The sequence below is a fragment of the Myotis nattereri genome, assembly GCF_964212035.1.
Source record: "Myotis nattereri genome assembly, chromosome: 13".
NCBI classification, from domain to species: Eukaryota; Metazoa; Chordata; class Mammalia; order Chiroptera; family Vespertilionidae; genus Myotis; species Myotis nattereri.
Genome location: NC_138088.1, coordinates 50,671,383 through 50,684,210, shown reverse-complemented (window position 1 = coordinate 50,684,210; position 12,828 = coordinate 50,671,383). Strand labels below are relative to the sequence as shown.

At 39.6% G+C, this 12,828-nt stretch overlaps 1 protein-coding gene across 1 annotated transcript in view; it reads left to right on the top strand.

Annotated features, from left to right (window-relative positions):
* Window positions 1-294: 294 nt before the first annotated feature.
* Window positions 295-12,828, top strand: part of GPAM (glycerol-3-phosphate acyltransferase, mitochondrial) — a 31,366-nt gene continuing 18,832 nt past the window's right edge. The window contains exons 1-7 of the mRNA XM_081104695.1: window positions 295-419; window positions 1,300-1,422; window positions 4,056-4,129; window positions 6,306-6,419; window positions 8,509-8,655; window positions 9,343-9,439; window positions 10,380-10,516. Coding sequence (XP_080960821.1) covers window positions 318-419; window positions 1,300-1,422; window positions 4,056-4,129; window positions 6,306-6,419; window positions 8,509-8,655; window positions 9,343-9,439; window positions 10,380-10,516 — 794 coding nt within the window. The 5' untranslated portion in view covers window positions 295-317. The remainder of the gene's footprint in view (window positions 420-1,299; window positions 1,423-4,055; window positions 4,130-6,305; window positions 6,420-8,508; window positions 8,656-9,342; window positions 9,440-10,379; window positions 10,517-12,828) is intronic.

Sequence of the window (12,828 nt, the reverse complement as noted above, 5' to 3'; positions counted from 1 at the left end):
ATCACGGCTGCCTAACCGAGTTCATGTAAACACATCAATGTCCGCTTTTACACTTTGACTGAACCTGGTGGAAGTTTGCCAGTAGTTCATTTGACATCCTATTATGGAGCAAAATCATGTAGAACAAGCATGCCAAACTCAAAGGCCAACATGGGGCAAAAAGCGAGGCATGTGGCCTTTGGGCCACGAGTTTGACATGCTTGTTGTAGAAGTAAGACTTCTGAGTTCTGGTATTTACTGTCTGGATTTTTCATTAATTGAAATGGTATATATATATGTTTTCTATAGCACATGACTTAGGAGTAACACTTTGTGACATGGAGGAATCTGCACTGACCCTCGACACAATAGATGTTTCTTACCTGCCAAGTTCATCAGAATACAGTGTTGGCCCTTGTAAGCATGCAAGTGAGGAATGGGTAAGTTTAAGATGCGCATTAAAAGCTGTCAACCTAAAATGCTCATTTCAGTGTTTGTGAAGGTGGAAATGCTGGAGCCAAGTTAATATCAATAACTGGGAAGAAGAAATTGGGTAAAAAATTTAACTACAGACATTATGTTAAAAAGCAAAATTCTTCTGCATAGGGGAAAAAACCTACTCGAAGTTATAATTATAAAGCTGGTCTTACAAATGTTTCGGTATCGATTTTCCATAATTATACCTAACGAGTATAAATTTTGTGACAGAAATAAAGTTTATTTAAAAAAAGGAAATAAATTTTAGTATGAACCCAATCCAAAGGGCATACATTATCTTGTATTGTTTTTCCCTATTTCAACTAATGTGGCATGATTAAAATATTTCTTGTTAGGATAAAGGAGTGTTCTGTAAGTGTACTTGTCTTTTATTTAAAGCAAAATATTTTAAGCTGTATTGTAACAACCTGCTTACTATATAAGGCCTTGGTAGTTCTTTTGTGGGAGTGTGTACTTCAAGAGAGAGTAAGATTGACTGATGGGATCCAGGAGTCTGATTTTATTCATTCTGATACCTTCAGAAGCTGTTTGACTTTTTCCCAGCTTTCTTTTAAAACCTTGAATTCTGCTTTGAGTGAACCGTAGTTTTTGCCAGCTATTACTAGTCTTAAGTGCTCAGCTTTTGCTCATGTTTCAAGTGTTGATCATAGAGGGGGTACCTTGAATGAAAATCACTGTGAGAAACACATAATTATGCCACTGCCCAAAGAAAAGTATGTTATCAGTTTCTCTTCCATTTGAAATATCTTAGTTTTAGAGATCACGTGGACAAGTATAATTTTCCTGCCATTTGGTGACCAGTTTTTCCTTAATATTTATTAGGGTGAATATGGTTTCAGATCTACTGTCTTCAGATCTGCAACCTTAAAATGGAAAGAAAGCCTAATGAGCCGGAAAAGGCCATTTGTCGGAAGATGTTGTTATTCCTGTACTCCCCAGAGCTGGGTAAGAATGCTATTGCTTGTTGACCTTTAATAAACCCTTGAAATATTGGCATAGATCTCCAACTTTGTGTGAATTTGGTATTGGGCAAATACCAGATAGACTTCATTCATTGGTGTTGACTCAATTTTTCTTTCCATTCATATATTCATTAAATGTTGGTCCAGTAGTTGATGCTAGGAGAGATTTGGATTCTTTAGTAATTTTGGTATGGCTTTAGGGGAAGAATAGATGTTACTTTAACTCTTCCAAAGAGTTTGTGGGAACCTTCATGTAACTTCTTCAGCCCTGTGGCTTTGCTGTACTCTTGCTACATTTCTATTTCGGGCTGATGGGGGAAGGGTGTCTGTTGACTCTGTGATAGTGAAGAATGGTCATTAAAAGCTTAAGTAAAGACTTAAAAAAGAGTGTGTACGGGCTTGTTGTTTGTATTTTGGTGAAAAAAACAACAACAAAAGCCATGCAAAATCTTCTACATTACGGTGTGGCTGTCATTTCTCTGCATTTATGTGAGAAGGGTTGATCAGATGAGAGGTATGCTTCTGATGTCATTGTGCCAGAGGGATTAGTTAGCACAGGATGGTAGAATCTAATGTGGCCATGTCCTAAAGTAGTAGGGTTACCTATTAAAAGGTATACCTGGATGTTAAGCTCTGTCTGAGATGGTTCAGTTATCAGGACATAGAAATTCTGCCATTTAAGGGCCTGTTATTTATAGAGGTTGCTTATAACCTGTATGAATTTTCTACTCAGGAATGTCTTGTCAGGAAGTAGAATTCTGAGTCTAGGATAAAGGGATTTACTAACCTAGGAGACACTCATGTGGGACCCAAGCAGTTTATATTAAACTAGAGGCCCAGTGCACGAAATTCATGCATGAGTAGGGTCCCTAGTGGCTGCCGGCTGCTGGCCGGGGCCTCTCTTCCCCCTGGCTGCCTGCTGCTGCCACTGGCTGGGGCAGGGCTGGCTGGGGGAGGGGCTGCGGGCGGTTGGCTGGCTGGCCCTGCCCCCTGGTCGAACTCCTGGTCAAACTCCCAGTCGAGAGGACAATTTGCATATTAGGCTTTTATTATATAGGATGTTTAGGTCTACTCAAGAATGTCTTGATATAAATACTGTTCCTTTCAAATCACAAGTGTCTTGCTGCAAGAATTTGGTAGCATTGAAGGATCATGGAAATTTCTAGACCAGGAATAATGCCATTCAAATTAATAGGCCATAAAGATTTAAATAGAATATCATGTGCCTTTTCAGTTTTTAAAATTTAGCATCTCATATAACTCTAATTTTGAATGCTTAAACGACCAAAACAATACCTTTACTCTAATGTGTTATTAAAGTCAGGAGAGTATAAGAAATTATTTGGTGGTGGTGATGGTTTGGGGTGGGGAAAAGTGAGTAGTATAAGATATAATTGATTTTTGCTTAATCATAGTACCTGAACTTTAGGTACTAGAGTGCCTAAATATAGGAGCTGAACTTGATCTTAAAATTCTTCCATTACATGTTTACTTAAAATAGTTTTTGGTTGACAATATTTTTATAGTAATTTTTTTGTATTTGCTACTCTTTCTCTCAAGTCCTATTTTCCTTTTCTCTAAAGCGATTTCACTTAGTACTTTTACATGTTTTATTGAGGGTACATTATGCTTTCTCAGCATTTATTTGTGCAAAGTGTACCTTTTGTCCCAATTGATAAAGTTATAGACTTTTTCTTTTAAGCAGTTATTTCTGGATTATCTCGATGTAAAGAGAATGACCTTTAACCACACATTATCTCATTAAGTGGAATGAGCACGTTAAGGGAATAGAGAGACTGTACTCCTTGGAGAAAGATCTAGGATTGAATCCTAAACTTCTGCCAGCCTCAATTTTCCTGTCTGTAAAATGGGGATAAGAATTCTTATGTGTCAGGATTATTAAGAGATTTAGTAGTCTAATAATAACTACATGTTACTTTTTTGTTGTTAGTAATTTTACTTGCAGAACAATCACAGTTTTATTTCAGTGGCAGAGCATGTAGCCAATAGTATTGATTATAGCCTAATACATAAAGTGTCAGTACCAAGATAGAAAGCATCTCCCAGGCACATTGTGGAAACCAGCCATGAATCACTTCCCTTGAACATCAAAGATTAAGTCCACATTTACATATGAAGGTATCTGCTCACTTTGCAGTTTTCAAATACAATTAGTAGTGAATCTCCTGTTGAGTTTGGAACTTATGATATATTGGTGCTCCAGTGGGGGAAAAATTCTAATTTTCCTATTTTGCTTTTTTTTTTTTTTTTTTTTTTTTTAGTTTCCTAGTTTTGGGAACACTGAAATCTCCAGTATTTCTGTCAATGACTGAAGCTATCTGTAGCTTCAACTGTTTTGGGTTGGAGGGGTGGGAGGCAAGAAAGGGAGAGGTGCTGTTTCCTTTGCAAGGTGTTAAGGATTAATTTTGAATTTGTGACCTTCTTTGAAGGCTAAAAGGTACTTTTCAGTAAAACAGTTTTTCTTCAATATTTTGATTTTGAAGCAATGGCTAACTTTATGCTTGAATTTTGAAAGTTATCAAGTGCTAGTAATGTGAGCTCTTCACCAGCAATCCAATTGTATATTTATGTTTCTGTTTATTTTGTTTTACATAGGATAAGTTTTTCAACCCCAGTATCCCATCTTTGGGTTTGCGGAATGTCATTTATATCAATGAAACGCACACGAGGTAAAAATAAATTTCTTTTACTTCTAATACATCTCAAAAGAACCAAAAAACATCTATAATAAGTAATGCACTATAAGATGAATCTCATTATGTTTTTGAGAGCTAATAGAATATGAGCTTCTGACATAGGTTTTATCTAAAATTTGGAAACAATATAGTCACCTGACAGACCTATAACTATTACCACTGCTGTCCTTACATAATAAGTATTTTCTTGAGCATGTAGCTATCACTTATAGCTTTCTCTGACTTACTCATTTATTGAGTTTGCATCAGAAGTGTTCCAATTGTGATAAAGATTTGTCTGAGGAGAGGTTTATAGGTTTTAATGTCTTAACTATTTTATACTTTTAAAAAAAGTATAGCCAATCTAGAGTTTTAGGATATATTTTCCTCCAATGTGCGAACGTTCTTTGATTTATTAGCTTAAGACTTTACTTAGAATTCTTACTTCCAAATTCCAGGCAAGTGGGGATAGGCTGTTAGGCAGCAGAGTGAGAGAAAAGAGGCTTTGTTTTGTGTGAATCTAGGCTAGGGGATAAGGAAGGAGGGCGGAAAGGTTGTGTGAATGTCTTTGAGGCATGAGAGGAACGGCAGCCAAAAATGCTACCAGTTCTTATAATTCTAAGAGTAAATGCCTGTCGTAGGGAAGCAGTAAGCTCAGGTGATAAGAAGTACTTGAATTTTTATGAAAAACTGACCCAGAAAGTCAAATACTCGAATTTTAAATCTTTCTGCTCATATTTTGATGATGAGATCATAAATGATCATGACATGTATATTTAAGATTTTTTTTAAAAAATAGAGCTGAAGTCAGGGGACATATTTTTTCTCATTCCCACGCTCCCCATTCCTCTTGCCCTCCCCCCCAGTTTAAAGGTGAGAGGAGAGATCCTGGTTCATTGGTTTAAGATCCTAAGAAAAGAGATCTCATAGGGTCTCTTCTTTATGTAAGTACACATTTAATCTAGAAAGCCAAGGGGTCCATCTGTTGCCCTCAGTTGGAGGCAGTTAGGAGGAAGTTATATTGACAAGGCAGAATGAAACTCTTCAATGTGATAAGCTGTCTGTGCAGTTGAGTTGGCTATTTAAATCTTCTGTGTGTTACATGAAGCGAAGTCTGAACAGTTTTACACACGCATGCGCATGCGCGCGCGCGCGCACACACACACAGCTTTTAGTCTATTGAAAAGGGATTTCATAGAGAGGTTAGACTTTATACATTCCAGTAATAATTCTGAAAGTTTTCATTGAAGAAAGAGTTTAGAATTAAACATTTAACATACTGGGCCAAGTTTCCAGAGAACTGAGACTAAAGGAAGGGAGGAAGAAAGAAAGAGAGTTGGGGGAGCTTGTACCTCAAAAACAGTTCTCCCTCAGATGACTTTTCCTCCCTTGAGAGCCTTTTGGTTCTTTTCAGAATGGATGGATTTATAATTGAAATCTTCCATTTACATCAATATCATTATGGAAGAAATGATAATGAAGCCTTATATACTCAGTAGGAATGGTATCAAATCATTGCATAATGAGAGTTTGTAGCATTCTTATTCTGAGATACCTGTGCCCAACCCCCCATCCAAATAATACATAATCATTGCGAGGAATATGTCCTATCCCTTAGGTATGTTGAATGTGTGTGTGTGTGGGTTTATTTTGTGTGTGTGTGTGTGTGTGTGTGTGTGTGTTTAAAGACTAAGAAATTCTGGCTTCATGAGCCTAGAATACAACTTTAGAAGAATTACTATAACAACAATAACAAAAAATTAGCCCTGGGTGGTATGAAAACTTCCAAATTATCTTTTATAGCCCATAGCTGTAGCTATCAACTGTATAGCAATATAGAGCTTAAATATTTGCTTCTTTGTATGGGATTAATAAAGTAATATATTTCTGTTTCTTTTGCTTATATATTTGGTTTATTATTTGGCATAGTAACACAATTAGGCATTCATACACAGATTCCCAGTTTAAATTTTAGCTGAGAGCACATGAAAGAAATCGGGAATAAAATTGTCTGAACTTCTAGGGAGAATTTGCTACAGGAGAAGCCCAGTCCCGGGAGTGGATGAAACAAGACCTTGTTTTTACAGGAGAGAGACCACTGTGTACTTTAAGCAGCTTGTTTTAAGTGTTCCTAGAGTGCTTCTCTGCTAAAGGGTTTTTCCCGTTGCAGGCACCGAGGATGGCTGGCAAGGCGTCTTTCTTATGTGCTTTTTGTTCAAGAGCGAGACGTCCATAAAGGCATGTTTGCCACCAATGTGACAGAAAACGTACTGAACAGCAGTCGGTAAGGGCAGGGGCCCCTTGGTAAAGGGGAGGGGCGTGGATGGGCCGCAGGAGTGGGGGCCACGAAGTAATTTCCTTTATTAACCTTTAGTGCCTCTGGGACTCTGTCTCCAGAGACGTTTGCATTTCCAAGTTAAATGTTAAGCTCCACACGGAAACCAAGGAAGACAGAGCAGGTGGTTTTGGTGGGCAATGCCCTGTGAGAGTGGCAGGCTTGTTTTATGGGTTAACAAGTGAATGGGTTTCTAACACATGAAAGCAAGTTGGAGTCAGTTGTGCACATAACTTCCAAAATTTTCTGTTAAGTATTCTATAATATGGATGTTTAAGACATTGCGTTTTCTATTTTGTAGCCAAAAGAGAAGCAAGCCTGATATGTCTGTCGAACAGTTCTTGTGTACGTAGGCAGAAACTTCTGTACTAGAAAGTCGTTGTTAGCATAGCTGGACATTCGAACTCACATAGCTGTTACCCGGTGAGGAGACCGAGATACTGTCTGAGCTCGTGGAGGAGCTTGCTTGCAAATGGAAGAGACTGGCTGGAGCTCAGGTGGCCTGGGGAAATGAATCATGTGGCGATCAGGCATTAGAGGATGGGGATGTGGAAGAAGGTTGGTCTCTGCTCCACATGGTTGGTGTGGCCCATGTTCCACATCTCCCCGGATTTGGGCAGCTGGAGACAGGGCTGGATTGAAAGATGCTCAGCAATGCAGGCTCTGTGGTGTGGTTGTTAAGGCCTGCACAGTGTGGCTCATAATAGGTATTCAGATATTTATTGAATGAATGAATTAATGAATGAATGATGAGTGAATGAACAGTTGATAATGGAGATGTAGTAATCATGTCAATTACTTGTGAAAATGTTCCTGGCCAGATTGAAATAAATGCTATTCAAAGAATGGACCCAGGGCACATCAGTGTTCTGTGGGGTTGGTCTTTTCGTATTAATGAATTGTGGGGCGGTGTGGAGTCTAACATTGGTAGCAATGGTGGGAGAAAGCACAGTTATTTGAAACTCCCTTGCATTATTACTCTGTTTTTTAGGTAAAAACCTTCAAGTATGTTTTATTCTATGCAGGTACTTTGACTAGTAACTAAAATGTCAGAAGTGATTTAAGGAGGTTTAACCTCATGCGTTCTCCCCTACGTCATGTGGGAGGTTTATTAAACTGGATAGAATCTTCCCCTTTATCTCACTGCTTATTGTTCTGTGCTCTTGTAGTCTTGAGCTTTGCCTTTTTGAACTTCAATATTTATGTCCCTCTTGCATCCTTCCTAGAGAGTTTTATATATGGTTCTAATAGAGTCACACTAATGTGAATAATTAAGCCCTCAAAAGTAAAGTTAGACATTATTTGACAGTGAGTTTTGGATGCCTCTGAATCATATGCCTCAATGGGTAATCTTCCTTTTTTCTCTTTTTGGGGGGGTACAGCTTTGTGTCTCCCCCAGCACAGCTGGAACACTCAAATTCACATAGCTGTTACCCAGTGAATTTGAATTAAATTCCTAAATAGGCTTTCCAGAGTCCTGAGGGGTTCATTGCTTTAGGAATATGATAGCCTTAATATTTAATAGGCAACCAAAGAAAACACTTCAAACTTGAGCTTATTATTTCATTAGAGGCCCAGTGCACAGATCTGTGCATTGGTGGGGTCCCCTAGCCTGGCCTGAGCCCTCTTGCAATCCAAGACCCCTCAGGGGATGTTGGAGAGCCGGTTTTGGCCTGATCCCTGCAGGCCAGGCCAAGGGATCCCACTGGTGCACAAACCCATGCACCGGGCCTCTAGTATGCATATAAGATCTTTGGTTAATCTCTTCCCATCTTCTCTCCTCCCCGCTTCCCTCTGAGATTCATCAGACTGTTCCATATTTCCATGCCTGTGTATTGAGCATCTGCCCCCTGATAGTCAGTGCACGTCATAGCTAATGGTTGAATGGTCGCTTAGGATTTTATGTATATAGATGTTGCCACACATTAAAGAGGAGATACATTTTGTTTCGTGACTTAGAGCTATGGTTTACAAAATGCTAAGTACAGAATATAGTACAGTATCAGATACATTGTCTGTCTTTCCACTTCCAAATCAGAGTGCAAGATGCCATTGCAGAAGTGGCTGCTGAATTAAACCCCGAGGGCTCTGCTCAGCAGCAATCCAAAGCCATCAATAAAGTGAGAAAGAGAGCCAAAAGGATCCTTGAAGAAATGGTCGCCACTGTCTCACCAGCAATGATCAGGTATTAAAGGCAAGGCAGAAGGTCTCCAACGAGAACCATCTGTTATGAGAAAACAGGGTGGAACCATGGGACTTCCTCTGGGTCCAGGATGCTTTAACATAGTCTGATGTCACACCCAACTCTTTATATTCTTATTAGAGGCTCAATGCACGAAATTCGTGCAAGAGTAGGCCTTCCTTCCTCCGACTGCCGGCACCGGCTTCCCTCTGACAGCCGGGACCCGGGCTTCCCTTGCAGCCCCGGCTTCGTCCGGAAGGACATCTGGTCTAATTAGCATATTCCGCTTTTATTATTATAGATTCGTCTTTTATGGAAGTAGCACGGTGGTTGGCTTTAAGGTGCTTCCACCTCTGTTAATTGAAGCAGCCATTGCATTCCCCCTGATACTTGCTTTCTAGACTAGGTGTGAGCCAGGTTTCACATACCCGTGTCTAAAAGGGAGTGTTTTTCTGTTGTTCTGCTCTCTGAAATACTCGCATGGCCATTTGCTTAAAAGGTCTAAGTGTTAGGTGAAATGTAAGATTTTAGTCCATAATAAATGGATACTTTTATAAGTACTACATATGTAAAGTTAGCTGTTGAATTCCACAATTCAGATACACAGGCACACAGAGTCACTTACAAGCACTATGTACACACACACACACACACACACACACACACGTTTAAATTTGTTTTTACTTTCAGACTGACTGGATGGGTGCTGCTAAAACTGTTCAACAGCTTCTTTTGGAACATTCAAATTCACAAGGGTCAACTCGAGATGGTTAAAGCTGCAACCGAGGCAAGAAATATGGGACTATGTCATTCCATCTTCTCCATGGTTGAAGAGTGATTTTATGATTCTTTTGAAATTGTTCCCTTGCATACTGTTGTGCTTTCCAACCCATCTGGGAGATCTCCCCCAGGACGATGACTGCACAGCTGTGTGTGCAAGGGGCAGTGGGGCAGAGGAGGCACTGCCAGCCATGCAGGATTCCTTTAGTAATTACCTTGCAACAATTCTGAATATTAGGTAGAACAATCCCTACTTTATAAATGAGGAAATAAAGGCTCAGATGGAGTAAGAAATTTTTCCAAGTCACGGCTAATAGGTGGCTTGCCTGGGATTTCAGGTTGCATCAGGCTTGACTCTGAAACCTGTGCTCTTGCCTAATGATGAGAGCTGCTCTCAGAGACATGTGGGCTCAACTTGAACTCTTTTCTTTTAAAATTTTTTTTATTGATTTTGAGAGAGTGGAATGGAGAGGGCAAGAGAGAAACATAGATGAGAGAGTGAAACATGTATTGGCTGCCTTCTGCACGCCCCCCTAGTGGGGATTGAGCCTGAAACCCAGGCGTGTGCCCTGGCCAGGAATCAAACTGGCAACCTTTCCGTGCACAGGATGATGCCCAACTAACTGAGCCACACCAGCCAAAGTGCAACTTGAAATCGTGATTACTTTTCTCCTTCTCTAATATAAATAATATTTCCAGTATTCTTTCAATTTAATATTTAGCTAAAAACAACTACAAAAAATAGTAGTTGTTTTTATCTATATATATGTTATTTTTTGTAGTTGTTTTTAGCTAGATACATATTAAATTGAAAGAATACTGGAAAATGTTTTTAAAGAATGAGTCACAGATTAGCCAGTGTCTGAGTGACTCTAACCAAAAATGAAATTGCAGAGTATGATTGAACTGGACATCTGAACTTACATTTGGCATTTTCCTTTCACCAGATGAATTTGCCGCTTATATTTCTACCAGTTCATAGATCCCACATTGACTATCTGCTGCTCACCTTCGTTCTCTTCTGTCATAACATCAAAGCACCATACATTGCTTCGGGCAATAACCTCAACATCCCCATCTTCAGGTAAGATGAGCTTATTTTGTAATTTAAGGTATGAAAAGGATTATATTCTGAATTTTTATACCTTTTGACAGGATATTGAAATTTTTTTATTTTCATTATAAAAGTAATGCATGATCATTGTGAAAACTTTGAAATGTACAAAAAAGCATTAAGACTATCACCATTATTTCTGTGTTTTATATGGGATACTTGGTAAACTCTGCGTAAACTTTATGGGCAATATTTACCAAATGGATAAAGGGCAATTAGAAAGACAAGACAGCAAATTACTGTATCAGGCTTGGCAGTAGGGAGGTGGGGTGGTGGTGGTGTGGTGTAAAGGTAGTTAAGAACTATACCTGTTAACTTCCATCTTATAATTTAGAAGGGCTAAAAACCTGCAACCACTACAGTATCACATGAAAGTGTGTATTTCAGAGGTTTTCGGGAGAGTGAAGTGCATTCCATTCAGAGGGGATAGTATATGACAAGGCAGAAATGCAAAAGCATGATTTGTTCAGGCAATGGCAGATGATTCAGTAGGGTTGGAATGTTGGATGCATTGGAGGACTGCAGGCTGGAGGTGGTAACTGCATAGGTAGTGAGGACTAGGTCAAAATGGTTTGTAAGCCAAGGGTTTAGAGTGTATCCTGTACTTGAGGAATAACAGGGTCAGATTTGCACTTAGAAAAGTCCTTCTGGATTAGAGGGAGTAAGAGCAATTCTGACTCTATTGCAATATTCAGGCAAAAGGTAATAAGGCTTAAATTAAAAGCACTGTAATGCTGTTGGAGAGGAGGGCATCGACTTAAAGAGTGTTTATTAAGTTGAATTTACAAGAGCAAATGCTAGTCCAGATGAGTGGCTCAACAGAGGAGGAGAGGAGGTGAGGTGGGAGGAAGACAATCAGGTGTTTACCACTGGTAGGTAAGGCAGCTGATCACCAATGGGCAATTGGTGAGGAGTGGGTTTTGTTGGTTAGTGAAGTTGCCGTTTCAAACTTCATAGCTTAAAATACCTGTAAGGTCAGCTCTGTGCATTGTAGCGAGTAAGAGGATGACTTTAGAGTGCCTGGAAGGAAGTGGGCTGGCAGGTTTGCAAGGTGTGAAGTCTGATCCTCAGCCTCACAGTCCAAGGAGCTCCTTCCTAATTGCTTAACTCAGAGTTCTGTGGCCAACCAGACTCACATGGACGACGGACGAGAAGCCATCCGTTCATGAAGTCAGCTGATGCTTACTCAGCTATGCGGTACATAGGAGTGAACAGATTCGTAGACCCCGCCTTCAGATAGCTCACTAATCTATCAGACAGTGTGATGTGACCCCACAGGGCAGACATGCTTTTCCAGGGACTAGAATAGTTTACGTTCCTGGCACCTCTTCCCATTACTGAGGAAGCTGGGGAGCGGAATTAGAAAGTCATCAGAAAGTTGCTGGTAGGCATAGATATAGAGCAAAGTCTGGGTTCTAGAGAAGTCTGGGTTCTAGAGAAGTCTTGCCCATAACAGTCTGCCTCTTTTGTAATCAGAATAACTCATGTACTCATGCTCTACAGTTTCTCAACTTGGATCTCCTGGAAGTGCTCGCTTAACACTGATTACTTCTCATAACTCGGCTGTCCTGTCATGTAACTCTATGCCAGTCGTTGCTTAGCCCATCAGTCCTTCAGACGTGACAGACTAGATAACCTGGCCTGTTTATTAGCACCTTTCTTTTGTCACAAACCACTTTCCAGGGTGAGTTATTTTAATGGGTGGTTCATCTCATTCAATATGAACTTATTCTGCAGGGTTTTACTCTCAAAGAGTGAAATTAAGTTCTAGGAGCATCTTACTGCTGCCTTTTTATACTGACTATAAAAGTACCATATATATTTATATTTATATGAATATCACTCTGGAAAGAAAGACTTAAGTTTTAGAAAATTTCAAGTTCATAGGAAAAATCAATCAGTATTATAGAAAGAGACCTAGGTTTGTGAAAAAATGTTGTTTCCTTCCTGTGAGTAGGAATATGAAGCAGATTCCTGTTTCGTGATTTGAACGGATGGTTATACTCCGTTTCACTTTGATAGAAGTATCTTTGTCTCACAGAACACTCTCTGAACAATATTTATTTGAGAAATTTCTGCAAAGTAGCTTGTGTAACATCACATTCATTTTGTAGTAAATGTGCCATAGGAAGATTTTGGGAGGTCTAACGGTCAATGTCTTGAGAGCCTGGACAGGGTTTTAAAATTCAGCAGTATTTCGTAATCCTCTGAAACTCTAGCATCGACTGTGCAGGGTGATGTGTCAGAGAGGCTTCTTTTGGCTGGGAACCGATGTAGGAGAG